Below are 24,026 nucleotides of genomic sequence, written 5' to 3' on the forward strand. Positions count from 1 at the left end.
TGGATTGAGATCATTTAGCTTAGACGAAGATGCTGGACTTGTCTTTAACAGCTCAGTTGCTGAAATTCATCCATCAGGTGAATATAGCGCTGTCTCTACCAGTCTGCATATTAATTTTTAAGGTTTACTTGTGCAATTTTAGATTCTCATATTAAAATGCTATTTTGAATGAAAAACTTTAACAACAAATATTGCAAAGATCAGAGAATTCCACTAAACAGGACAGCACTGTAAATGCAACATAAATCAGAAGAGGATGTGTAATTCTTCTGGCCTTTATCATCCACACTGAATTTGCAAATTGTAGATCACGGCAGATACACAAACATTTTCTCATTTCGAAAGAAGCCCATGCAAGTACCACATGCTGTGAAATATTATCTTTAGAGAATTGTTTTGATAAAAACAAATGGCCAATCCTAAAGATTAATGCTTCATATGATGTACTCAGGTTATTAATCCCACCTTCTTCTTTCCATTGGCCCCAGTAGTGAATGGTTTCTGGAAAACTGCATGGAGCCAGATGGTTAACTATTGGAAATCTATACTAAAAAGATTAATGTTACCCCATGACAGGGATCAGTCATTTGTAGAGATTTCCTAATACAAACGGTGAGATTTGTTATTCTGACCGGCTGGATGAGCCATACTCTGAGGAGAGCCTAATTAGTTCTCAAAGATTTTCAAAACACTGGGGCCCAGCTGCTGAGCTGCAGTTCAACATATGAAGAAAATTACACAGACTGGTATACAAGGAACACCAGAATCTAGACAGACGGGCATCAGCAACTGCTCTTCAAGCTGCCTTTGAATTGTTCAAACTAACGTGGTATGTGGAAAGATGTCAGTACCCTGGATGAGTTAAGGACTTACAAGTAGCCACTGGAAAAACTCCAGTGCCAGTCAAGGTGATTAAATATCACAGTCTTGGGTGCCATCACTCTTTTGACAGAAGAGCTATGCATAGCCACGGTCTGAACACCTACCTACGCAGATCAGTCTCAACAACAGCCCACTCGAATGTGCAGTAACAAGTTCCAACCATCTTCCTATCGTACTTTTATGTGTAAACTAAACATACTGCAAGGAAGATGAGTATGAAAGAAAACTGTGTTGTACACAGAAGTTGCTAAGTGCAAACATTACTTACTGAATTTCACAGTAGCCCTTTTTCCAGATGGATGAAAGAACTGATATGTCCAAGGCCACTGTAATTTCCAAACCACTTAGATTAAACCCCACTGTATTCAGGAAAGCAGTGAAGCACATGCTTTAAAGTGAAGCACACACTTAAATCCCATTGACTTCAGTTATGCATGTGTACTTACACGCTCTCCTGAACAGAATGGATGTAAGCATGTGTTTAAACTTGAACCTGTGCTTTGTTGAGATGAGACTGTGAAGAGAGGAGAGTGAAATTTAAACTGATGTGAGAAACACCACTTTTATCACTAAGCAACAAGGCCTTTCCATCAGTGCAGAACACATCTAGGTGCTTTGGGGAAAGAAAAAAAAATCTACATACAAGTGCTTTTCTTTTCCCTCACAATGGAATGAGAAGTGAAAAAAGCAAAAGAAAAGCCATTAAAATTGAATGTTTTTATACAAACCATACAAATGCTCAATTCATCAATATGAAAACACTGACAATCTTGAGACTGAGGCCAGGACAGATGTTAACTTTATAAACAGCTGTTGCAGTTGAACACATTGCAAACTCCCCACTGGTTGTTATTGCTCCCTTGTCAGAGGTTACCACATGTACAGCACAGCCAGCAGAAAAGATTGTGTGAGTACACCTTCATTTACCACAGACAAAATCAATGGCATTAGTTTTAAAAAGCAGAAGGCTGCAGTTATGATTAAAACTATTCAAAGCTAACTGATGAAGTAGTTGCAGGAGTACCTCATGGTACAGGCAGGAACATTCAGATAGGGAGTAACTACAGCTGACATAGATAAAGGATGTCTTCAAAATTTATATTTTATATACTCTCTATATTTATTTACATATTTTATACACATAAACTATATAAGTATGTACTTTTTATACTTCATATTCCATACTTAATAGTAATATGTCATGACTTCTTTATAAAATTAGCATCTGACAAATAGGACCAGTTCAAAAATGGAACGTCACAAGAATTACATTTATTTGGTTCATTTTTTGGCATAAAGAAAGGTCAGCTGTAATGGGCTAGGCTGAGAAACAAATTTAAGAGCACATGGGAACATCAGTTTTGCTATATATAAACTCCCAGAGTAAAGCAAACAAACAAAAGAAACCATCACCAACAAAAAAGATATAGTACTTTCCTAGGGGGTTATAGAGAAAAATAGGACTCGTATGTCAGTCCTTAATCTACTGACTACGTGATTACTTCCTAAATAAGATAGGCCACACCATTAGTTGGAGAAACCTGACACAGCTCTGGTGAAGCTGATGGAATTAGACTGGGCAACACAAAACCTGAAACTCTGGTCCCAGACTTGTACAGTTTTTGTTTTGAATCCCATACCCTTCTGCATTCTTCAACACAATGACTAATGGCTATGGACAGTAACTCTGAAATAGCTTCTAATTTTTAAGATAACCCATCTTTTCTACTCCAGTGGTTTACTTTTTCATCTCACACTTCAAATTTAACTTCAGTTATGAGCAATGAGACAAAGGAAAGTTAACATACATATATAGAATCTAATGAAACTCTCAGCTTCTGATTGAGATCCTTCCACAGAACGAAACCAGAAATCGTGCTGGTACTATACAGAAATTTAAACCAATAGGCTCTGCACTTCATCCCCAAATTCTCTCCCCTGTAATCCTCTATCAACTATACCATATGCATGATTCCTGATACAGGAAAACTTTTTCTTCCAGTGTATATGCAAAAGTTTCATGAAACAAAGTGTGATCAACTTAGATTAAATCAAGACACCTTAATTCAGAGAAGTATGAACTTTAAAAATAGGTACTTATCAAGAAACTGAATTTCTAAGTGGCATCCCCTTTGGTGGTATAAATACCCAACACTGAATAAATCAAGAGAGCATCTCGGAGAAAATATTGAAATAGCACACAATTTGATACCACTGCAAAAAAGCAATCAAAGCATAGTATGGCAATAAATTAATAATAAAAAGTTATATATCTGTACCAGACTAAAAGTAATTTTGTAAGTCAGCAGTAAAAAGTTAAATAAACACTAATTTAACATGTTTTAGATGCAGCAGTCAATGGATGAAATATTTTATGGCTTTTACAGCTATATGAACACAGTCAGCTGACATGCAAATTGAAAAGAAAAAGACGGGAAAGCCACATCCCTGGTTCAGGCCCCAAGTATGGCAGAAAGCATGAACACAGAAGCATAGCAGAGAAATAGACATCAGGGAAGCTGTTTTTAAGGGAAAACTGCAAAAGGGAGTTTTGATGCAATGACCTCTAGATAATGGTTGTGACCTATTTTTACCATGCTATCTTTCTGTGTGCTTTTAGGCAGCACAATTGTCCTTTAAATAGGGAATGGGCATTTCATGTTCCTCTGGGGTATGCACAGAAAGGAAATGATTCGTTCCTCCAAAGAGGTATCCTCTATCAGAAGCATGTATTTCCAAGCAATGTGGAATGAGGGAGAGAAAGCTGAGAGGAACAGAACAGGGCAGCAGTGGAAGTTCTGGAGATCACCACTTCTCAAAAAAACCCGACTTTCAATTGTTCACATACATATTCATAGTGACATCAGGCAGAGGACCCCATTCACAAAGGTTCCTGGAGAGAACCTAGAAACTTTAGAGAACAAGGCTACCAATACTAAAAGAATACCATGATTAATTTCGTATTCAAAATTACACATACAAGTGAGCTGAGGACAGCATGAGCATCATAGCTATCCCATGTGCTGTCTGAAGCTTTCTTTATCTTTTTAAAAGTCACGGCAGGAATGAAGTTCAAACCTACCTTCAGGTAAAGAGGACTTAGTTATTATCACATCAGGCATTTAGACTGAAGCCAGGCAAGAAAAAGAACTTCATGATTGAGCTCAGAAACGAATGAAGAGCAAATTTGCAGTGGGCTTATAAAAACTAGACAGTGATAGCAAAGCAGAGGGAGGAAGAAAAACACAGGGAACTGAACAATAAAACTGAAAGCAAGAAGCAACGACTAATGACTACGCAACCAACAAAATTAATGAACTTAGGTTTTTGCTCTGAAAGGTACTTAAGCAAGTGCCTGTTGTATAAGCCAATCTCACTGAGTTCCTTACGCCTAAAGGCTGACACAGAACTGATAAAACTGTTACCAGGTCAACGCAACAACAGCATTCTCCAAAACCGTCCTTTAAATAAATGAACGTAGACATTTGGACATTGATGGTTTTCTAGTGAAATACAATAAGAAGTCTACTGATTCAGTTGGAAGAAAGTTCTCTGAACCCGTGAAACAGTCTGTAAGAAAGAACAAGGCTGCTAAATGAACTCTTGATACTAATTCATAATGATGTTGTCCTTCTATTTACTGTTTCTATACCACAGGTAACTGAAGTAAACAGTATATACTCAGTAGACAAATAATAACAATAATCTGCAAATTACTGGGATACACTGGGCAAACAAATGATGCTAGGAATGAATGAGGAATAAGAATCACTGGGAATCACAAGGTAGGGACATGAACAGAGACTGAGTTTCTTTTCTTTTGTCAGGGTCAAGAAGTGCTTCTACCATAGAAGAAAACAATGTCATCAGGTGTGTTGTGTGACTACCTCAGAGGGCCTTCAAGGAAGACATTTTGCTGTTGACATCATCTGCAGGTTTTTAATATATATATATATATATGTATATATATATTAAAACCACATTAAATTTGCATCCACTTAGATGGGGAAAAGCATGGCATATGAAGGAAGAGAGGGCTGAATTAATATTCATAAGTAGCATACTGGAAAAATGAGGAGGAGTTTGGAAAGGCAAGGAGAGAGATCCATCAGAGAGACCTCCTGCATAACAAGCTCAGCTCTCAAGCAAGAATTGCAATGTCCTTCCCCATCTACACTAAATATCACCCTGTTCTGAACAGCTTTTGGATTCCCCACTCCAGGGCACTCCAGGGAGGAAACTGTTTTGGCTGAAGTTCGGCAGGAGCAGGTGGCATTCACCAGCTGCAAGTAATTTTGCTCTTGTTGGCATCACAGCAGTTCTTGGACTTCTCACAGTTTGTGTTCAGTGGGGAACAGGGAATGGGGAGGGAGCAAACAAGTCCTTGGTGGTGTTTAACTGCATCCCAGGTTTCACGGCTGGCTCTTCCAAGCTGGCAGCTCTAAGCAGACAGCAGAAGACACAGCGCTTTCAGAAGGTGTCTGCTTGGATTTGCCAGCAAGGGGTTCAGGTTTTCTTGTGCTTTTCAGTTCTCTGCTGTAAAAGCACATCGCCTCTGACACAGCTGCCACTTCAAGGTGGAAACAATCCTGTGAGCCAGATGTTGCTATTGCGGGGGAGGCAGGAAGAGAGAAGAAGAGGGTGGCTTATCAGCAGGTGTAAGTGATCTCTCTGCAGATGGACTAGCTAGCATTGGAGCCTTTCAGAGAGCCCCAAAACAAATTCCTTCTCCCAGAGTCTATGCTGCCAGTTTTCCAGCTTATGTGCATGCACATCTGTACAGAAATACAGGGGACTGCAGTTCAAAAATTTCTGGAGTTACTGCTATACTATGCTGTGTGAAAGCACAGTAGTACAAATAACTTCAATTAATACCTCTAATGATGTATTTCATTATAGAAAAAAAAGTGGAATCTGGATACCTTAAGGTGTGGTAGTTCCATTAAACTGTTTGTCTGAATTTAGTGATTTCCATCTTCAGAAGCCATCTGAGAAACAAAAAGATAAGCATGGGAGTGCAAGAAGAAGTGGTAATTTTCTTCTGCATTTTTCTTCTGTGCACAAAACACAGCAGACAGAAGTGGAATTTCGAAGAGCATCTCTTCTAGGGAAATTTCTGAAGTGTTCTAAAAATCTTAAACCCCTCTCTTTTCTTCCTACCTCTTCTTTCAACTGTGCAGCATGAAAACCCTTCCATCTGCCTTTAAGAATGATTCCTTGAAACTGCACCATATTCCTCTTGCATTCATTGACATGCCCAACAATCCAGCCCTTCATTGGAAAGGCTTCTTTCGCTTCCAAATGGCACAGTGTCATCATGTGCTATAGCGATGCCACTCCAAACATGAACTGCACTCTCTGAACCAGCTTGGCACACACATGCAGGGCAGAGTAGTCGTTTTTTCCCTCCAAGCTTGTCTTTCATCACCATCTCTGACAGACACATCCTCCCTGGCAAAGGTTAGCACTTTGCTAATGAAGTGAGCTCATGATCTTTTATTATAGCTGGTGTCTATTCTGCTGTTTAACAACAATCTCTTTTCATCTGCAAAGGTGGGCGAAACAGTCAACACTATTAAAAAGTTCTATTACCTTAATAGCTAGAATTCTTCACAATCTACCACAAACCCACTACACAAATGCACATCTCTGTGCTGAAGAGCACTGTTCTACAGGCCACTGCATAAACAGCTGAAGCACTCAAAATACATAAATTACTTTATCCTCATTCACAAGCAAGTGACTATCACATTTTTTTCCTAGTAATTCTACAGCAATGCTACATAATATGGCCAACTGCAGCTTTTATATGCCAACCATGAGTTTGTACTTAAAGCCTATCCAGTAATGCAAAGAGATCTCTTGGAAAACCCTCCAGCTCTGCAGTGAACAGTTGCCATCTTCCAGCAAAGCTAGACAGCAAGCTTGGTAGTGAAAGCTGCACTGATCTGACTGCACGAGTCGAAGGAGTACTCAACATGATGCAAGATGGTTTGGAACAATAGCATTTGCTATAATGAATGGTGGATGTGGCACCCACATCTCTCTGAGAGAGGGAGAGTTCAGAACATCAAGTGAGATGAGATGAGATTTTGGGAGGTGAATAAGCTCCTTTGGCTGAATGCACATTAACCCTCAGGTGTAGTGAAGAATAAAGCAATTGGTATGATTTTTTTAAAAAACAGATTTGCCATTATTAAAGAAAAAGCTGTCAAAGACCTTCACTTCCTAATGGTCTGATAATGTTTTTGTATAGACAAAGCACCTCAAAATATTTATAACGAACCATTACAGCATGCATCGCAACTTTACAAGCCTTCATCTAATTACTTCCACCGAAACAAACACACAAATCTTCCAGCTCCCCTCTGCCACACACACAGACTCTCCGAGCACCAAGCCTTCAGCAACCTTTCTCTGATGGACACTTTTTTTTCAGGAAATGACACAGTGACATAGGTAAAAGGTGATTTAGATAGACTGCTGTGTCACAAATTGTCAGGATCTGATTTAAAGACCTTGCCTTTGTCAAGAAAGACAGTTGGGTGTCTGCTTTAAAGAAGTACTGGGAATATTTTCATCAAAGGTTTGAATTGAAAAACAGTGGGAGGTAAATATCTGAGATGTTGCCAAGAAAGACCGCTATATCCGTGCAATTACCATTAACAGGGGACAGCAGTGGTTCAATGAAGTAATTCAATCTGGTGTCCTACATTTTATCAGACAGCAATTTTGAGTTCTGACATAAAAGGCTGAGAAAGAGGATTGGACTCTATTCTGGGAAATTTAGCCTTAAATTCTTGCAATCAGATGTGTTCTCTGCTTCAGGTACCATCCTACCATCCCTCCAAGTGACTCGAAAGAATATACTAATATTCACCATAACACTAGGCACTCACATAGGAACGATTCTTACTTTGGATAAGTTTCAGAACTGAGCGCATGCAGTAGTAGGGCAGTGATTTCCCTACTTACGCTATACGAGCATTTAATTTCTTCTAAGTTTAACAGGAAGAAAAAAATAATCTGTTGTTTAAAAGGTAAAATTGTAAGGTGTAGCCTGAATTGGTAAATGTGCTTTTCCAAAATACAAGAAATAGGGAGAGAGAGTATCTTTTCAGAAAATGGCAAAATGAAAAGATTCATTAAGTTTGCATCACAATAATACCATCACGTGGCTTCTCCTCATCATTAATCCAGCCATATATATATAGACCTACTTTCTTAGGGGCTTTTGCACTGTCTTTCTCCAGAGTAATCTTTCCAGTTAGCCACACGACAGCAGTGTTGATTTCTAAGGTCACCAAGTTTGCACAGCAGCTTTGTGTTTCACCTCTGCGAAGCAGACACAAACAGCACACAGCTCCTGTGCTCAGCAGCAGCTCTTGATGCCATCTCAGCACAGCACTCAACATTTTGGTGTCCCCAGCACAGCACTGACCCAAACCCACTTTTCAGGGAAGCCACCAGATTTTGTCATTTTAAATCCTTTTTTATTGCAGTATTTTTGCCATGATCTCTCCTGTTTACAAGAGTGTATTATTTTATATATTCTCTAGTTAGATAATGCAGAAATCTTGCAAAATCTTCCAGAACTCTTCCATTTTTCTTAAATGAACATGGGATAAAATATGCATTTTGTATTTTCTTAACTAAAATTTCACCACAAACAGTAACATCAGCAGATAATATGCATCATAAACAGTCCGGTGTTGCTCTTTCTACTTGCATTACAAAAAGAATTCCAGCCAGACTCTCATATCTTCAGTTAATGAGCAAACTGGCTCTTGTTTTGTGCAGAACCTGGATAACAACCTCTACACAAGCTGTTCAAAAGCTACCAAACCAAGACTATCAATGAAGCACCCTACACTCATGGGATATATACCTCTTTCCTTCTCATGAAACAATATAGAATCCCCTTTAGAGACCCAACACTATCATTACTCCAAAAATATTAAATATACAATGCATTCCTTCAATGCTATTGAACATTCTCCTTAATGATACGAAACTGAGACCCTTGTAAGATGGAGGCTTTGTATATGACAGCTTAACTGCTTGCAATCAAACTAATTTGCAGTACGATGACCTGAAATGAGTTTAAAAGCACCATAATGCATGTTTAGCAATCAGTGTAGCAATTCTTTATTATTCAGGTTCACATTTGCAATTTGTGTCACATGTTATGGGAAAAAGAAAGAGGGAGAACACAAAATAACAGTTCTTTTGTTTTGCAAGAGATGATGAGCAAAAAATATACTTATTCTAGGCCAATGACAAAAAGTAATAAAGATGAGCTACATGTAACATGGGGCATTAGAGACCAAATCTTGACTGACAGCAATTCTTAGTCTTTCTGCTCCTTATATAGTTCTTATAATCTTCAGAAGTGGAAATTAAAAAATAAAAAATTGCTTATAAGGGTCATGATGTGAACTTTATAAATTGATTTTTGTTGAATATTGTCTAAAATGTAGTTCATCTGAAGTGTCAACAAAAATACATACTGAATATGCTCCAAGGTTTTTGAACTGCAAATGATGCTTCTTGCCAACTACTTGCAACGCTCATCTCTATTCTGCTGCTGACAAAAGTTAGAGTCTCTTCTGGCAAATAATGCAGATTTTCAGATCACCTCTTCAAATACATAAATTTCCTAATTTCCTTCTTTTCTTACTTCCTTCCTTTCCCTAAGCCACCTCCATTCATCACATTTGTTATTCTCAGGCAAATGACTGGACTCCAATGAGGTAAGTGGTGAACCATACGAAGAAGCAGAAGGAAAAAGGGCTAAAAAGTCCAAAGTGTTTGGTGAAGAAACAGGAAAGCACTACATGTAACACCATGCCACAAAAAAACCCACAGGAACTACATACAGAAGGGCACCACTGAGACAAAGGTATTACACAAATAGGAAATTTTTAGTTGTACAAAACAGCTAAATTCTAACAACTAAAGCAGGAATGGGCAAGGAGGAAGGCCACTCAGGACAGCCAAGAAGCACACTTTAGGTCAGCATTACTCTATTGGAACTAATATCTCCTTGGGGTCATCATCTCCTGAATCACCAAAATTATCTGGGAGTCTGTCCTAAAGGAATTAATCATTGCATTGCCCTGAGAATGAAAATCAGTCACTCAGCAATGAGACAGTAAATCTGAAAGATCAAAAATCTCTCAGTTCTTCTTAGCTGGGTAAGAAACTACTCCTGTAGCTTAATTTCCCCTTTTGTTTTGGATTTGGACAACATCAGTTCACCCAACTCAAAGAACTGTAAGGATTAACATTTGTAAATGCAAAACATCATATTCAAATAGCACGAGCATGCATTAGGGCAGGTTTCTAAAGTGTCCAAGGAGATACTACTCAGAAGGCCTGCAAAAATAACTCAGACCAACATCTATGTTCAGAACAGATCTGAGTAGAGACCTGTCTTGACTAAATTCCAGCCCAGGTAACTTATTTTGCTTGCCCAAACAATCCTAAAACACTGACTTAATCACATGTTTCTTTTAACCTCTAGAAAAATACAGAGTTTTGTTCTCCAAAAACAGTTGTTATGCTCCAGCTACTCTCATCATGATTAGCGGGTTGCTGGAAATGCACATATGCCTGCTTTTGCTGTTCTTTTTGCTTTGGTGGTCATACTGTTAGTAAACTCCTTAATGAGTCTCAGTTGTCCCTAGGAACAACACTACATTTTATAAATGCTAAAATTAATAGACCTGGGGTAGGTTTTATTAAAAGCAATGTTTTTATTTGGCAACGATGATGTCTCCCTTACAGCAGCATTTTCAATGGCTCCTGGACACAAAAGACAACACCTAACATATTTCAGATAAAGAAACACCTGGGTTTCCTGGTCTCACTGCTCTGCTGAGGTCTGCAAGTACTAATACATGTAGGTAATGATCACCCACAGAGAGATTTGTACCGGGAACCTTGTCTACCTTTCCTGAATTGACTGTCTGAAGATTCTTCTGTTGTCAGCTTCCTTCCTCCAAAGCACAAGCACACGGAGATTTTTAGAGTGAAGCTAAAATGGATTTCAGCATAACCTCTGCAATAATAGTTGGTAAAACTAATTACAGTGAGAAAATTGGAGATCATTCATTACCCTACTAAGCAAATTAGGATTTGTTAACAATGATTTATAGTGCCAAATGCAGGATAACAAGGATTGTCTTTTCAACTGAATTCACAGAGGACATGACAGTTTATTAAGTGTGGTGCATCCAAACAGCCTGGTGTTGTAGTACTTTTGTAGATCTCACAGTATTTAGGAGGTATAAACACTTTTACATAAGCAAAATACATTTAAATGTTTGCCTTCTAAAATCAAGCACTAAAGGTAACCAAGTAACTTAACCTACATGAAAAAAATACTTTTATTTAGCAACATTACTGAGTACATGAAATAGCAAATTATTATATCCTATACCACAACAGCCAGCTGATTTTTTCAATCTATTCCACATGATGCTTTTTATCTGAGCTGCTTGCTCCTCTCCTGTGGAAACTAATGGGTCTTACTGTAATCTAATGTTGAGTCTTTCAACACGCTCCTACCTGAAAAGAGTCAACATCACCACCAATTCTACCACTTCTAGAAACCAGAACACTGGTAGAGATTCTACTTAGCATTGCTGCCAGGGCATATAGACCAGGCAACGAAGGAAATCTACTGGTTTAAGGGCTGCATTTGAGAATGAGAGCCCAGAGCATGTGCTGGTACAACAGTCTGTGTTTCTTCTGTAGGCTATGTCTTAGGTGAAAATCAGTCCTACTGTACTGTGAAATAGCTGGCCTTATCTAGGCCAAATACTTGTTCCCCATCGTCCCTATCCTCATACTGCTGGTGCTCCACTTACTCGCCTTGGGATGAGTTTTTAGAGCTCCGAGTAACACAACGCAACACTGCACAATGCAGCGTCCCAGCGGTGTGCTGTAACTTCGCAGACATCTGCTGAACTGAACCCACTCAGGGCCAAATCGGATAGCGCAATTGATTAACTAGAGCCTTTGGGAATATGCTCACAGTTTATGTTTGTCTGAGTCACCAGCCCATGTGCAAATCATATTTTTATTTTTTATTCCTTATTTTTAAGGAGGAGTAAGACCATTATTTGGTAAAAAAAGTGTCACCGGAGCATCCTTCTTGCTTCCAACCTCCCAGACTTGTTTCTGTCACCAGCTTATTACCAAATTCTAACCCATTTTGAAAATCCACAAACTCTGTGCTTTTTTTGGGGAGGGAAACTGCTAATCACCATTCCCCTCCCCACCCCCTCAACCAACCAACTGAATGAAACCACAAAACCTTCAGAAACTGCCACAAAGATGTGAGAAGCAGACCAATCCAAGAAACAGAAACAAGTTGCCAGGAACTAAAAATGAACCTAACTATCTTGGAAGATGGATTTGTCATTTAAAAATAAAACGCAAAGTTACTTCAGTTTTGATTTCTGTTCTTTCTTTAATGTGAGTTGGGCTGGGTGGGAGATACAGAAAGAAAACTAGCAAAAAACAATTTCCATAGTCAGATAAACAAAAAGCTTTTAACTATTACTCAAACTCCAATTGCATTCTAAAACACCTCTCTCAACCTTTAAAAAATCATAGACGGCTAAACAATATTAAAAATTCAAATAAATTAAGTTCAAGTAACTTTTTAAAGCTAGAAAGTTTTTTTCTAAATACGTTCTAATTAACTTATGTGACTTCTTAATGAGCTGTAATGTACCTGATCTACCTTTGATGATAGACAATGATAATTTTCAATGCAAAAAAACAAAGACAACTGGGAGATGTTCCAGGAAGTATACAGTTATAATTTTTAGGGCACACCAATATTAACAGCATGTCCAAATGCTTTGTTTTTACATGCAGCAATCATAAACTGGACCACAGGAAACAACGTCAGACCAGTGCAAAAGGCTTAGAATATTAGGTCTGACTTTCAACTTTGTCTGTTCTTTCCTCGCTATTGATTTAATAATACGTAAAAAGGACAGGAAAGTGTCCACTCTGACAATGAGTGGCAAGTCAGGTGAAACAGATTCCAGCAACAGTGAAAATGGCTTTTCAACAAAATCTACTGAACATTTTAACACTTGTGAATGAAGTGGAAGATAGGTTGCTCCTAACTAAAGAAAACATGGAGAGGTACTTACAAGTCCTCAACAACTTTGCATCATTAGCACTCATTCAGTGGTTACTCACACATGTCCCACTTTGCTGAAAGCACCTAATTAGAAAGCCTGTTTAATCAATGGCAGTTCTGATCCTACCAGTTAGGCTGAAACACTTAATGGAGATTCCCAACACTCCCTATTGACTGCAGAGTGAAGGTAGATTGTCAAAGCTGGCAGCGTGAATGCCCTCCCAGAGCATGCAACTTTTTCCTCTAATGTTTATTTTTCATGAAGCTAACACAGAGGAAACACAAACATAAGAATCCAGTCTCCATCTTCCCAATTCAAAAACTTACCTAGTGACAGCATAACACTAGGTAAGATTTTAACCTTCCTCACTGCTACTGGAAGTGCATAATGAATTTTTAAGATAGAACAATCACACAGATAATAGAAAAATGATTTTGTATTACTGGGAAGCGTCAGGTTTATAAACATTTCCTTAAACACTCAGTGGTCTCAGGAGGCTCTCTATAAAATGAAAGGATCCAAAAATAATTTTTGCTTTGCTGTGCCATGCACTGCCTGCATCCACACACACTGCAGGCACATGACTCTCCATCAAACCCTAGTGCCTCACATAAGCAGTCCGTAAAGGAGATTCCAAGTCTGACAAGAATTATTTGCATTTTGTACATGCTAGGTAACATGCTCTAAATGTACAAGCCCTTCATTCTTACCAAATACTGGGGGAGAAAAGCCAGTGTCCCCCAGTGAACATGTTTTCCCCTTTCTGCCCACAGTACAAATGATGATGTACAGAACAGGGTAGATACACTGTTGGTTGCTCACCAATTACATCTCTCCTACTGTAATTACACTAAAGTAAGTCCTGCTTACATGAATGAAAGCAAAATCAGCAAATTCAAGTATTAGATTTAAGCATTCCGCCTCCCCTCTCCCCTCCAATAAAAAAACGAACTAGCTCTGAAGCTTCACATCTTATTGTTGTGACTAGTTCACGTTTTTGTTTCATATAAACAATTCTTATTCCTCGTACAAAAATTTCCATGTAAAGCCGCTGTTTTTCTAATAATGCTGCAAAGCAACAGGACAAATTTGACATGAAGGATACTTACTACTCCAAAGTCAATGAGCAACTAATAGAGAAGTACAACTCCTGGTTCATTCAAGCTTAAAAAAAGAAACAAATGACAGAAAAGATAGCAATACTTCATTAATACAAGACACATTTGCTTCTGCCGCCAACATTGGCGATAGGTTTCATGATAAATACATCATCTCAGTCTGCTTCCCTAAGTAGTAATTACAGAGTACTCTCTTTTCAGAAAAGATGATTTTCCCCAGCAGAGAACATAAAGGCACGTGCTGGTGGAGAGGTACTTCTATCAAGAAGCCAATGCTCCTGGAGAAGGGAGACTGAGAAGGGTAAAAGCAGTAATGAACCCTGATGATTAAAGTACAGATCTAGACAGAAGGAAAAGATTCCATTAGTTCTTAGATTTAAACAGCAAATATTGGCTACTATTCATACCTCAGTATTCATTCATTTCAGAATAAAACCTGCCTCTACCTGTGTTTCTGCTTGCTGTAGTAGATGTGCTTGGACAGTGAATCTGGTACCAGTCCATTTTAACTTACCTGGCTGCCTGTGTTTGCTGTGGTGCACTGTAGTATGCGATATTCTGTAGTCCAAAGTACAACATATATTGATTGGTAATTTCCACAGGCAAAAGATTTATTGTTGTCTATTTAGCTAAAAACTATTGTTGTTTCATTTGAAACCAATGGCCCTTGTTTTGATGTTCTGGGTTAACACTAAACACTAAAACTAACAGTCTTCTCTAGTTGAAAGCTTTGACAAAAAGGCAATTCAAGCGCATATTCTTTTGCACTTTGATAATACAATAATTACTTTTATCAGAAACACATGCTAAGTGGATCATTCTGAAGCATTTTTCTCATTGTCTGGTACCACAAAACACATCTGGGTTTTATTTGTCCCATGTAAGTTAATAAGGGTATGGACTTTTTTAAAACAATAAGCAAGATAATACTAAAAACAACTTTTCAGAATAAGAAGAGGAAGGAAAAACCCCTCAAGTTTTATCCAAAACTGGGTACGTGTAAAAGTGGCTTTACTGAAGGACTTTTTTGATTACCAGGCTATTAGTGAAGAAGGAAAAAGGAAGTTAAAGAAATCCTCTTCCAGTGACTATACATAAGAAACTGTATTGCATTAATGGAACCTAATAAGGGACGTCTCCCCCACCTACTCAGATCCAAATCAGGATAATTTAAGTGCCAATATATTGGCACAAGAAGATGTTAAACTTCTTCTTGTTACTAAACTCCTAACTTGGTAGGAATTGGAAACTTTCAAGCTTTTTGCTGGAGCATAGGGGATGTTGACACCTTCCAGATTTTCACTTTACTGGACCAACCCACAGACAGTATGGTGCAAGGAACAGCAGATGGCTTTTCTTCTGTTACCTCTGCTTCCTAAATATGAATCTAAATATTGTTTTTAAAACATGCATATTCAGCTCCCACTATAAGGAGAAAAAGATTTATTTATATACGTTAAAGCCTTTCATCCCATATTATATTTGTCCCATTCCAGAGCATCTCTGTATATGTTCATATGATTTGAATTTCAAGCGCCCAGACAAAGGAAAGCAATTTGCTCTTAAGTACAGAGTTTTAATCTTAATGCAAGATACATGTTGAGCCATTTGATATTCTTCCCTTCCTACCCTTCCTCTTAAAAATAGGCACAACACAAAACAGGGAAAGCGCTGACAAAAAATAAACCATTTTTTTCCTGTTTCACAGCTTACCTTACCTTACACTGCTATGGGCTTTGGTCTAATTAGAAAAACTAACACGTCTTTTCCACTCAGTAATGCTCTCTTCACACCTTACCACTGGCAGGAGAAGGAATATATAGTCTGTGCTGAAGTCCAGGGTAAATCCAGCAGGACATGGCATTTCTCCACGTATTAAGCAATTTCTTTGCTTGCATTTTACACTTTTCATGTGAGGTCATACATTACTCAGTTTAATCCCATATCTTTCTTATAGGATCACAGATCTCTGAAAAAAGACTAAACTTCACCATGTACTAACAGAAGACAATTATGTTCTGGGAATCTGACAAGAGAGCAACAAAGTTTTTTCATCATGTAATTGAATACTACATAGTTTTCTTTTCCCCAGAGTTTGATGAAAAGATAAAAGCAGTCTTTGATTATACTATTAACTATACAGAACAATGCTACAGAAAAAGTCTTGCTGCATTTTACTCACCTGTTTTTGGACATATAAAATCTGTTTCTCCTACAGATATTATGGAGGCAGAAAAGACATGCTTGGAGAACACAGTGTAAGTTACAAGTTTCAGGGAGTATGAGCATTTTAAATACAAATCTTGGAGGCAAATAAGGAGTGCACTAGATTGACTGCAAAATATTTCTTACTCACAAAATTATCTGCAAGTAGAATGCATATTGATAAATGTGAGAATAAACACATAGAAACATATAAATACAAACTGTTAATCAATAAAAGGACATGCAAATAAATAACAACAACAAAAAAGACAGACAGATCAATTATTAATCCAGTTAGGGACCGATCCCATTCTCACAACGTAAAATGTGAATCTAGCATAAATACAACTACAGCTGTGTATTCCTAGATCACCTGTGATGATGCACGGGACTTTTAACCAACAGGTAGGAATCACTGTGTCGTGTTCTCTGGACTGTGGTACAAGGGAGATAAGACAAGACTGCCATATTGGGCTTTTTAAAGTTTATGAATCAATGAGAATTGGTATAAAGGGAAATCAAGATCCTACCATCTCAGATTAGAGAGCTGATAAGACCATGGTTCATTTTATTTCCTATAATTGTGTAAATTAAAATCTGTTGGAATTTATGTAGTAACTAATAACACCTGATTAGTTCAGGAAAACACTGATCACCATGTCTGCAGCATTACTTACAATGTATTCATGGAGGAAGACATAGAAAAAGATAAGTTAACCTATTGGGCAGACAGAGATTGGTTATTTATGCTTGTTTCCATATAATAAGGCACTTTCGTTTCAGGAATAATGCTATGCTGTTCAGAGACACGTGTTAAAGTTGAGATACACTTACAAAGTAGCCTGTTCCCAAGCTGGAAGGAGCTGAGCTCTGCAATAAAACACAAAGACAAAGTGGAAAATCAGTGATGGTTTTTAACACGTTCCAATCCACATAGCTCATTACCAGCCCCTTCCAAGCTTTTCATCACTACATCACAGTACCAATGTGCTGCCCCTTGTCATCTGCTACTGAAACAAACACCGTGTTGCTTAATTTTTCCCTTTACATCTCTCAACGACTCTGAGATGGTAACGTGCTATTTACTGAATTCCAAGCTTCTGCGGTGGACGTAATTGCCAATTTATTTGACAGGCAGCTGGGTAATGAATTAATGATGGCATTTCGCCCTGCACTGAGACTAAACAGACACTCATCAACCAGCCTCCCTGACATGCTGACATTCAATGCCCTGGACTCCAGCTACTCAGCTTTGTGGCCACAAAGGGGCAGGCGGGAGGGGGAAAAGAAAAAAAACATAGACTGACTTCAAAACAAAAAGCCCGGTGGGTTTGGATGACTTTTTCAGTGTATGACCTGTTTGCCAATTTATTCCCGAAAGGCCCTGGTTAGTACACACATAGTGCTTTTCTAAAATGAGACATTTTGTAAACATAATTAGTAGTCTGAAATGTAAAGAACGCGTGGGCACAGAGAAGCCGCTTCAGTCAATGTACCATTTCCTGGAGAACACAGTCACTACGATTTCCCATTTGGATGTCCACATTGTTTGACAAACCAAGGATTTAGAAATAAAAGAAAAACAAACAAACAAACAAACAAAAACCTACAGTGTGAAAAAGATTTCAAAACTCAAAACCATAAAAATAATTAAACTAATATTGCTACCTTAGAAAATAATCAAAAGGTTTAAATGCTTAAAAAAATATGCATCATGCTATTCATTTTAAGTGGGACACGCTATTCATTTTAAGTGGGACATGATTTTCATTTTAAGTGGGACATGATCACAACCTCCACATTCACAGGAATTAAGGAGATAAAGGGTTTTGTTTCATTAGTTTTTCATCTAAGCAATGGGGATTACGCAGCAGGTTCTCTGAGAGCCACGGTGAGAGACCTAAACATCTCAGACCTAATCCAGGTCACTGGCTGTTACATTAAAGGGCGAACAGCTCCCGGTGCTATGGCCCTAGCACTTGAAACACTTCAAGCCAGGCCAGTCAATGGACGAGGAAGCAGAATGCAGGGGATAATTCTCGGGTGAGCAGTGGGAAGCCCAGATGACCAGCCTTTAACCCCTACAGCTCCGTTTGTGTGTCAGTTCCTTACCACGGCCGTGCTTTCAGTACCAACAGAGCTCTGTGAGTACCAGGAGCCACACAGGGGCCCCAACCAGCCTTGGCAAGCTGCTGGAAGATGCCCAACTGGCACACTATTGCAGGGAGCCCCAGCAGTACATTCTCTCTACTTCTGAGCACTGAGTGAAGCACTGACACAAAAGAAAATAAGCCCCCCAAAGGGGCTTACTCTTTCTTTTTACTGAATTCTGTGTAGCAGAAGTAGATGGTGCCAAGAAATTTAAAATTAACAGCCATATTCATTGCAAATAATCAGAATATTACTGTGTGTTCACCAAAGCACTACTAAAAAGAGAGGTTTAGAAAGGTTATGTACGTATGGGGAAAGGCCTTCTGCTTTAAGCCATTAAAAATTAAAGACTTAGTAAGAGGAAATCATCTTGGAAGTCTTAAGGGTCCCAACATCATAGTATCAACAAACTCTGCTGGGACAGCTTATATGAACAAACAAAACTGCTATGGAAATTTGGAATGTATGTGGTTCCTGCCCCATACTCTATCCCATACTCTGCATCCCAGAAGGACTCAAGACCTGCAGTTCACAGCTTTGGTTGCAGGAGCACAAGGGGAGCTGTACAGACAACCGGAGCTCTGAGTCCTTCTGGCCCCACTCCTGCCCCTCTGGGGCCTCCAGCTCCCTCTGCCAACAGCACTGGCAGCAAGATGCGCCTGGTCCCACTGACAATGTCCCCAGAAGCTCCTCCTCATCATCATCAGCGTGCAGCTGGGAACAGCCAGGTGACCATCACAGCCTCAGTCGTCACATGGCTAGAAAGTGCCCCTCGTGGGCCACGTACGGTGTTTCATGAGCCCCCGATGCCTGCAACACCAGGTTGAGAGGATTGTATGGATCCCGATCAAGTCCCACTCTTTACTCACAACTTTTAAAACTTACGGTAAAGGCTGAAAGCTCCAAAGTTTGCATTCTGCATCTGTGTGTAGTTTTTGTCTGCTTTTTATTCCAAGCTTTGGAAGGATTAAATATTAAAACAAAACAAACAAACAAAAAAAGCAAAAAAAAAAAAAAAAAAAAGTTTCCCACTGAATATTTCCATTCCTTCAAAAGCAATGCTGCAATGGCTATGAGAGGACAGTTGAAACATAGCAGTCAAATGACTTTGGCTGAAAAGAAGTAGTTTTGTGCATTTTCAGGGAGTTTGACTTTGCTTGATGGAAACACAGCCCTTCACAAATTGCATGCTGCATATGGATAGTACAGTTTGCATACTCTTTTTACTTTAAGTAGCTACAAAAGACTGCATTGCACATGCATGAATGACTAAGTTAGCTGTGTTGTGAACTGTGTGTTGACAGAGCATATAGGCTGAAGCAAGGGCTATGCAAGAAGGTAGCTTCTCACCTTTTTGATAACTCCCAATAGCGAAAGGATCCTACTACCCAGTGCCCAGCCTTGGTACCAACTGGTGAATGTGATACTGTGTATGCAGCATCTTTACAAGCCCATGCTGAGTCGTGATCCTGCACTGGGTGGTTCTACATCTCTTATATAAAGTGTGCCTATAATAGAGGTAATGGTTTCACTTTCCCCCTTTGCAAAATTAGACATTAGATATACCATTTGATATTCACACAACCACTAGCAGAAGCCTGCATCAGGTGCCCATCAGCAAAATGCAAGCCACTTGCTTAAAATTAACAGGATTTTGGTTTTGTTATTTTCCTTCGTCTCTTTTCCAATTTTTTTTTTTCCTTCTTAAAGAGAAGAACTTTTGGCCTAGGAGCAAAAATGCAGTAACCCTCATGTAAGCATTAGTTTACTGTGTACCAAAGAAAATTACATCCTTGAGGTCTTGGAAGGCACAGTTATACCCATTTTGCATATATATTGTGCATTACTTGGGGAGCTGGGTGGGGAGAAAGGCTGTGTTGTACATATTTGTTCTGGCTATTGTTTATGCAGGTCTGACTGAATGAAGGAACAGTGGGTATCATTTCAATTTCTGATGTCAACATCAAATTACTTATTTAATTTCATGCCTGGCGAAGCATTGTATAGCTACACGCAGAATCATTTCACTTCATTTGTTATGCTGTGTTTTCTTGGCGATTGGCTTGCCTTCCAACTGACAGCTTTAATTACGACATGAATTTGATTGCATTGCCGAGGAATTAACATAATGCAACAAAGCATTTAAGCACCCAACCTTAGACACACAAACACACATACACACCCTCACACCCACACAAAGAAGCAGCCGCTGCAGCTGATCAGCTTCTGGCGCACACACACACAAACACACACTGAGCTTTGCTGGTCTTATTCCACTTTAGATACAGCCAAGATTACCGGGGATATTCTGGAGGAGAAGTGCTAAGGATTTCAGAGCACATAACCCAAAGTCTGTTTCTCAATTTGTCTTTCTTTGGGCTTAGCGCACAGGTGGGAGGAATGGGAGGCAGGGAATTGCACGTATCGGATTTGAGGCAGAAACCATAAGTTGTCCAGAGGCTTACACTGCTGGGGGTGTGAAGACCTTTCATCCTGAGGCAGACAGCAACAGACCTGTGGGCAGGGCACCCTGGGACTTACTCCTGATTCGATACCTCATTGTAACCTTTCCTCAAGTGTAAAATACACAATGTGGTAGGAGCACACAGCTACAAAGCACGAGGGAAGGAGGAGTTCTCTTGAAAGAATGCGTGAGCTTTGCTGAGAGCACGAGACTTTTCCTGCTGGGGATAAATGGTGTCATCAGAAAAAAAAAGAAACATCCCTGTCCCACTTCTTACTCAGAACTGGAGCAACATTCCAGACAGAAAAATGCCAATGCTATTAAGTTATTCTCAGCAAGAGCAAGCAGAGGCCAGGCAGTCCACACTCCTGTCGTGCAGGAGACATGCGCTGCCTCCCAGCCGATGACCAAAGGCGAGGGCTTTTACCACCCATCGCTGAGAGCTGCTGCCAACTCCGGCAGGGCTGAGGGCACCCAGAGCAGCTTGTCTGCCCTCTTGTCTGGGTGGGCTTCCTCTGCCCCTGCATCGCCACTGCCAAACTGATGAGCAAGGCTCGTCAGGAAAGCATGAGCTTCAGATCTGTGACAGAGCAGGAATTCAGGAACATGAAGCAAAGAAACCAGTTTTGGGGTTTGTATTTTATTAGCACAATGCTGGCCTGAACCCCCAAATATTCTGTGCATTTAGGATCCAGGTTTGCTGTAATTCTCACATTTTCATCAAGTAATCTCTTGGCTGCTTTGTAAAACATGGCTAAAAGGTACCTCACGTACTCCAAAGTGGGAAGATTCAATTAAAAATAAATACATACAGAAAGGGAAGGAAAACAAGTTGACTGAGCTCCAAGCTGAGGAAAAGAGAAAGTGCTGCCATCTTGTCTCCAAGCAAAATCTCAACAAAATGAATTCTACTACTGGCAAGATTTTGATGAGATTAAATTGACTACAGCACCCTATATATAAAGACGGAGCAGCTCTCCAATTTCTCTTTTAGGCCCCTGGAGCTACCTCTGCCCATAAAGGAAAAAACAAGTTGTCATTCCAAAAAATACTATATAGGGGAGAAAGGCAGGAAGAAATGGATTTATGAAATTCAGACAGGGAGATGTATTAGGGGACTGGCAAATGCTTGCAATGGAGCATTTGAGCAATTGTTATCCCTAATCTAGAAGAGGTCAAGTTGCCTGCTAATTATGTTCTCTCACAGAAGGGAGGGGAGTGTTTATCTGCCTCTGTACACGTGTGCAGGATGAAGAGAAAGGACTTGATGGAAATCAGTTGCACTGCATTGCATCTGACAAGAACATAGGATATTCCTCTTCCTCCTGTCTGATGCTATTTCAAGCCTCATTATGAGAAAAGCCTCCTGTTTAACATGGTCTTTTCATTGAATTATCTTCTTTTCATTTTAGACCACCTCTCTCTAAAATGCTGCAAATTACCTGCTTGGATCTCATTAGCCTGGAGAAGAGTTATCCCTTGTAAACACACTTGGCATCAATCTCCGTTACCCAAGGACTATAGGTACATTTACAATATGCAGAGTTGAAAGATATCTGACAGGAGAGGGAATGAAGCCACTGACATGTCAGTTTGCAACTGGATATTCATTATACTATCTCCCTCGTTCTGCATCTGTCACTAAGCTATCACTTAGGCTCCACATTAAAGCTCATGAAGCTAACATTTCTGTTTCAACAGCTTACTTACAACTAGGGATTTGAAAATTGATCATCCACCCAGAGTATATGCACTTCATTCATTATACATATTTCCATGCAGTAGCCATGTTTAATCTTACAATGCTGTGGGGCTACAGCACTGGAGATTCATCATATTTCAAGTCCAAAATCTACTTTCTGACCTCTACTTTCTGACCTCAGGGCTAATCTACCTGCAGTATTTTATATTTTTGTTCAATCTTCTGTTGAATACACAACTTTCTGTGCATTTCTTCTGAACAGTGTTAAAATCGGGGTCTTCAGAGAGAACGTAGTCTTTTGTCTGTAGTTTTTTCTTCTGGACAGTAACCATTAAAAAGCTAGTATTCTAAAATATCAAAAGATATTTTGATAGATACTTTCTTCAAAAGATAGTTTTTAAAATAACCTTATTATGCTATTAATGCTTCCTTGCACCTACAAGGAATTTCAAGATGGATTCACCTATAGCTGAAAGCAGAAGCATCACTACCACTTTGTATGGCCCTGTCATTTAAAAAAGCAGGATGTTTGTCTTTGGAAAAGACAGAAATGCAGAACAGTATTTACTTTTCTTAACTGGAAGGATCTGGGATAGGCAGAAGGCCACCACAGACCTATGCAAGAAGACAGCACCTCATGAATGCTTGTAAAATCTCAGCTGAACTGGCAACAGCAGGCCACAGAAAGACATGCTTGTGTTGCAGTGAGTTATCAAAGCATAAAGGAACTTACTTATTAAGCAAAACGTAAATTATACATAACTTGACTTTAAAACATGCATTTCCACATATATTTGAATAATGTTGCTTTTCAGCAACCTGTAAATCCCTGTGTCCTCTCTTGGGCGCACTAGGCAAGTTATATTTGCTGTTGACTTCCTGTTAACTTGCCATAGTGCCAAGACAAAGGTAAAGTCTTGTAAAAGCATGAGAAAAAAAATTTATTGGATTGGTAGAAGGGGAACCAGGACTCTGTTCTCACTGCCAAGTCTGGCACTGCAATGCTGTGAGCTGCCGGGAAGCACGAGTAAGCCTCAGAGCTCTCCACGCACTATATTGCAAGGGAATGACAAGACTAAATTAAAACCATGTTTGTAAGGAGTGGTGAACTTTTTGCTGGAAGGTGCTCTGCAGTTGTGAAGTTCATTGCAGTGGCTTCTAAGCTGTCAGAGGGCTCGGAGCAAGCTACAACAGCAATGGTGACAGGTTGATGGTCAGCTGCCATCCACTGCGACCTGTACCAAGCTTTTACTTACTACCTCCTCTGGTTTCACTCTCCTCTTCCAAAGATATCTTACAGCACTGAGACTGCCCTCGCCTGACTGCTGTGAAGGGTA

The 24,026-nt window shown here is 39.4% G+C and overlaps 1 protein-coding gene across 2 annotated transcripts in view; it reads right to left on the reverse strand.

Moving 5' to 3' along the window:
* AUTS2 (activator of transcription and developmental regulator AUTS2) overlaps positions 1-24,026 on the reverse strand; it is a 760,738-nt gene that overhangs the window by 400,834 nt on the left and 335,878 nt on the right. For both annotated transcript variants that reach the window (XM_032200715.1, XM_032200714.1), the window contains exon 4: positions 17,207-17,242. In XM_032200715.1, the coding sequence (XP_032056606.1) occupies positions 17,207-17,242 (36 nt within the window). The remainder of the gene's footprint in view (positions 1-17,206; positions 17,243-24,026) is intronic.

Source organism: Aythya fuligula, chromosome 20 (assembly GCF_009819795.1).
Source record: "Aythya fuligula isolate bAytFul2 chromosome 20, bAytFul2.pri, whole genome shotgun sequence".
NCBI lineage: Eukaryota > Metazoa > Chordata > Aves > Anseriformes > Anatidae > Aythya > Aythya fuligula.